A 5,430-nucleotide genomic window follows, 5' to 3' on the forward strand; every position below is an offset into this window, starting at 1 on the left:
CAAGACCACTGTGCTCAAATTTGAAATCAGAACTTCTGTTTAATAAAGTTTATTCTTTTCAATAACCTGTGTCATATTTTGTCATGTATGTTCCTTACTTTTGTGTTAAAGAAAGAGTGTTGATGGGCGGATGGTAGTGCAGAGACACTACAGGACATCCAAGTTTCTTTGAAAACTGTATCTGGACTCAGGAGAGGAAGTTGAGAGCTTCTTATGGTGTCAGGGAGGGTGAAGAGTTAAGAAGAATTATCATATAGGAAAGCAAAGGAGAAGGAATTATGTGCCAGTTGCTAAAACTTAGTGTAGAGGATGAAGAAAAGCATGGCAAATGAGAACATGCAGGGTGTGATATGCATTGTTTAATTAAGACAAAGCTTTGGACAGGTCTAATGCTTAAGCTGAGGTACTTAATGTGCTCAGATTTTCTATTTTAAGAAATGATTTATTTTTATTTTTAATCATGTGTCTCTGTATTTGTCTGTGTTTGGGTTTGTGCATGTGAATGGAAGAGTCTATGGAGGCCAGAAGCTCTGGTCTCACTAGAACCAGAGTTACAGGTGGTTGTGAGCCGCCTTCCATGGGTGCTGAGAACTCAACTCAGTTCCACTTAGAGCAGTATTTACTCTTAAACACTGAGTCATAATCTTTCCAGCTCTAAATGCAGATCTTCCAGCAGATACTTTCTCAGGGGCCCTCTGATATTGGTTGTAAAAAAAATGACAAATTGTTAGAGAGCAGTGAACATTTAGGAAAATGTTTAAATGAAATCACTATTGCAGGCTTGTGTTTTGAGTTGAGAAAGGTAAGAGATGCAGTTCACTGTAATTTTCTGTAAGACTGTGATGAGCAATGAGATAACAATGAAGGCTATAAATTGAACTTTCTCAGGTCAAGTGGGGATGATGATTTCATACATGGGAAGTCTACATGAAAGCTAAAAATTTCTGTAATCTAAAGCCAGTGAACTAGATCTTAATGGTTTGATAAAACTAGAGGGTATTGAAAAGGCGAAATATTGGCAAAACTAGATAATAGGGACCTTGATAATTAAAACATCAATTTTATACTTTATTGAGAAACAATAATGGGTAAGAAACCTGGTGAGGCCTAATTATCTTTCCACTACTTAAAAGGCTAAGCAAAGTGTCACAGTTTTAAGAACTGCCTGAGCTACAGAGTGAGTTCAAGGCCAACCTAAGAACTTAGTGAGTTGCTGCTTCAGAATAAATAACAAATCCTGGTCTCAGGATGCTGCTCAGTGTGGAGCACTGGCCTAACATGTGGAATGCCAGAGATTTAATTCCCAGTACCACTAAACTAAAAACACTAAATGAATTGATTAGTAACCAATAAACAGTCTCAGGAAAACTGACTGAAGAAATTGGGTCTACTGAGAAAAATATTCTCCTTATAAATCCAAAAATAATTTAATTCTTGGGAACTGGATGACACAATCATATAAAAGTTTAAGATAAAGAGCTGAAACAAGGCAACCAGTAGTGATGATCAAAGGTGGGATTTGACAGACACTGTGCCAGATTTACATAATATATGAGAAGTAAACAAGAGGCAGTGGAAAACAAAATCTCAAATCTTGAGTCAGTGTAACTAACAAAGTGTGCAGTGACTTGAGACACTCATGAGGGTGAATCACACTTTTTGCTCAAAGACATTCAAGTTCTGAGTCAATGTTATGTCAAGGTCTGAGTTTTTTAAATGGTAGATGTTAGAGAGCTACACCTCTCTTGATTAATAGATTGGTCAGGATATGACTGGTGGGTGATATTTTAAGTTGTCTTTGCTTTAAAGATGAGGGAAGAATGATTCTTATAATTTCAGGCTATTGACAACATTGCTCTTTCTGGTCCTGCTGACCTTTCAATACAGCACTAAGAAAAAAAATTAGTCTTGATATATTGCACTCAAATTTGGTTTTCATTGGGTCTGTCAATAGATGAAACAATGCCCACTTTTATCAATTTTTTTCTTCTTGACCACTTCTATCAATTTATTTTTCTTCTTGCCATCACTTATGTTTTGGCTCTAGATGTTAGCAGACAAAGAATGGTAATTATGCAGTGGTGGGAAGAAGAAACATTTACCACTTGTTTGAGAGCGTGATGTGCCCATTACTACTCCAATGTGAAAAAAGTAATCAAGAAATGTCTCCTAATATATTCATACACATATTCACACATACAGGTCAGGATGATAGACAAGGTCACAGTCTGTATCTTGGATGGCCTAGAACTTGCTATGCAGATTGTGCTGGCCTCATACTCACAAAGATGTGACTTCCTCTGTCTCCTGAGTGCTAGGATTAAAGACATGTGCCAGTACGTGCAGTTGATGATGAGATATTTCAATAATAAAAGGACAATATATTGATAGAATACAGTTACCCTAGAAATCTGAGGACAACAATGACTGCAGATGATTCCTGGATCAGTATTTAGGTTTCTGGAAGATGGTGGTTATTTTTCAGACACATTGGATCATAGATTTCTCCAGAGTCTGCTGAAGAGCAACTGAGAATTACTGGTTAAGATCTTTGGAATCTTAGACTCAGGACTTCCAGATATCCACCAAGATCAGACCATGGAAATAGAAGTTAAAGGAATATATGTATGCATATCTACAAATGGCTTCTTCTATTTTTGACTTTCTTTTAAAAGAACAGAACTGGTTCTTGCATACTAATAAAAATCTCTATCTACAACTACATTGAGGCAGCTAAAAATCTGTGAAAGCTGATAGAAGAAATTCACTACTAGGAATGTAGTTCCTAATGTATAATTCTGTCCTAGCTGTGACAGTACATGTGAACTGTTACTGGATAGAAACATCCTTGCTACTTCAGGGTTATTTTGTGAACACTCAGAAAAGTTCAAACAGAGACTAGTTGAAGCCAGATTAATCATTCCACTTTCTAGTACTCAACCTGCCATGAGGATAGAGAAGGCTGAACCCAGTGAACTAGGGAGATCATGGCTTAAACCTATAGAAAATGAATGCAATGTTTTGCACACCACTTCTGTGTTATACATGACTTCTGAGTAAGGGGCATATTTCTGATACCCAGGTCCTGATTCCCATGCCTAAAAACAGCCTCATACTCACTGAGGCTTTCCCATGTTTGCCTATGCTTCAGCTTCAGTGTACTGGCCGCTGTAAGGCTAGAGACTAAAAGGAAAGAGTGTGACAGATACCCTTGCAAATCTCCTGTTGGGGGAGAAGGGACTCAAAGAAAGGAAAGAAGGAAAGAAAGAGGAGAAGCTATGAAAACTTGAGCAGGAGGGTCTCCCCCGACAAGGGAGGGAAGGGGCCTACTTAAGGCTATCTTAGTGGAAATGCTATCTAAACCTTACTCCACTGGACCCCACCCTTGTCTTGCCCAGCTTCTCTTGACCAATAGCCTCAGAGTCCTGGGGAGGGGGGCAGGGGTGCAAGGTCCAGGGTGAAGAATAAAAGGGCAGGCCTTCAGCCACTTGAATACACTTGCTCCTTTCTACATACCTGTGGTCTCTCCAAGCTTCTAGACCTGACACCATGGTTCACTTCACAGCTGACGAGAAGGCAGCTATCACAAGCATATGGGATAAAGTGGACTTGGAAAAAGTTGGAGGAGAAACTCTGGGAAGGTAGGATCTGAGACCAGGGCAGGGGAGGAATGGAGAGAATATTGTGCTTGGCAGAAACATCCAGGCTTCTTTAGGGGTTTGTGACTATTCTGACTTTTAACGGCTAATGCCCTGTGCTTTAGGCTCCTGATTGTCTACCCATGGACTCAGAGATTCTTTGACAAATTCGGAAACCTCTCTTCTGCCACTGCCATCATGGGCAACCCCAGAATCAGAGCCCATGGCAAGAAAGTGCTGACATCCCTAGGCTTGGCGGTTCAGAACATGGACAACCTCAAGGAGACTTTTGCTCATCTGAGTGAGCTGCATTGTGACAAGCTTCATGTGGATCCTGAGAACTTCAAGGTCAGTGTGGAACACACTCATGTACTCATTATTAGTTTTACTGGGAACATTCCTGGGAATTGAGACCATGAATGGTAATGCCTTCACCTATTCTAGAGTACATATGTTCAAAACTAGTGTCAGTAAATATGGAATAGAAGTCTAAATTAATATTTTGCTGAACATAAGTTGTGGGAAACAAGCATGTAGAGTAGACTGTACTCTTAGCATGACTGAAGCTTTGGGTTGGATACCCAGCATTAGACAAAGTGTCCAAATATTTGATTTTTTTTAAAAAAGGAGTATGTTTTCAGAGATTGGTAAATATGGAAGAAGAAACAGAATTTGAATTGGATATCTTGTCATTAGGAAGGGGAAATGTCTTATTTATTTGGTACCTAATAAACAATGCTTTAGGGAAGACCAGATGGAATACTAAAAGACTGATCTTTCTTATCATTTTCACAAGCTTTTTAAGTATTTTATATTCCCACTGAGCATTGACATAATTGGAGGCCTTTTTCTCCTTGAGTAGAGCACTTGACTCTACTAAGCAACGTGTTGCACTGGAATCTTGTGTTCATTTAGATTAGGCCCTTGGTGAATGAGTCAGGAAGCAAGAAATACAGGATGTAAAAAGCGCAGAATGAGGAAAGGTACAGATACAGCTGGTTGAGTGGTGAATGGTTACAAAAGGAGTCACATAATTCAGTTGTCCAGTTTGTTACAGGTCAAGTGATAAACACCAGGAGACTGGAATCTTCAAGGAATGTAATTTTTATATGCAATCATTTTGAACTTCTACCTATCACTCCCATGTGTCATTTTTTTTATAGCTCCTAGGAAACGTGTTGGTGATTGTCCTTTCTACTCATTTTGCCAAGGAATTCTCTCCTGAGGTGCAAGCTGCCTGGCAGAAGCTGGTGATTGGTGTGGCCAATGCTCTGTCCCACAAGTACCACTAAGCCCTCACTCCTGTAGACCAGCAATCCTGTGTGTCTCTTATACTCTTTCTGAGCACATGAGACTGGACTAGGCTTTGAGAGCACATATTTTGTTAAATAAAGTTGATTCTTAATAATCTAATTTTGAGTTTTGTTTTGTTTTGTTTTTTACTTTCATGTTGAAGGACGATCTTGGTGATCTTATGAGTGGGGAGGGAAGAACATATTGTGGGAAAGTAGTAAGGCTCAAAGAGCATGGAAAGATGATGAAGAATTCTCCAGGAAGAGAAGAGTTCACTCAGTATACAATAGAATACACAATATTTATTGTACCAGGCAAAACTAGGGTAGCAAGTGACTACAGGGAAAGAAGACTAGTGAGACATGATAAAATTTTTCTTAAGTTTCGCTTTATGTGTCTGAGTGTTTTGCCTGCATGTTTGTGTGTGTACTACATATGTGCAGACCAAGGGAGGATTACATCCCCTGGAAGTTGAGGTCCAGCCAGTTGTGAGCTTCCA

General features: G+C 39.3%; 1 protein-coding gene across 1 annotated transcript; it reads left to right on the forward strand.

The window, feature by feature from the left end:
- Positions 1 to 3,549: 3,549 nt before the first annotated feature.
- Positions 3,550 to 4,930, forward strand: LOC100772684 (hemoglobin subunit beta-H1). Its single transcript, XM_027408024.2, has 3 exons — positions 3,550 to 3,641; positions 3,764 to 3,986; positions 4,802 to 4,930. Exons 1-3 carry the CDS (start codon positions 3,550 to 3,552, stop codon positions 4,928 to 4,930), a joined length of 444 nt encoding a protein of 147 aa, XP_027263825.1.
- Positions 4,931 to 5,430: the final 500 nt, after the last annotated feature.

Source organism: Cricetulus griseus, chromosome 3 (assembly GCF_003668045.3).
Source record: "Cricetulus griseus strain 17A/GY chromosome 3, alternate assembly CriGri-PICRH-1.0, whole genome shotgun sequence".
Classification (NCBI taxonomy): domain Eukaryota; kingdom Metazoa; phylum Chordata; class Mammalia; order Rodentia; family Cricetidae; genus Cricetulus; species Cricetulus griseus.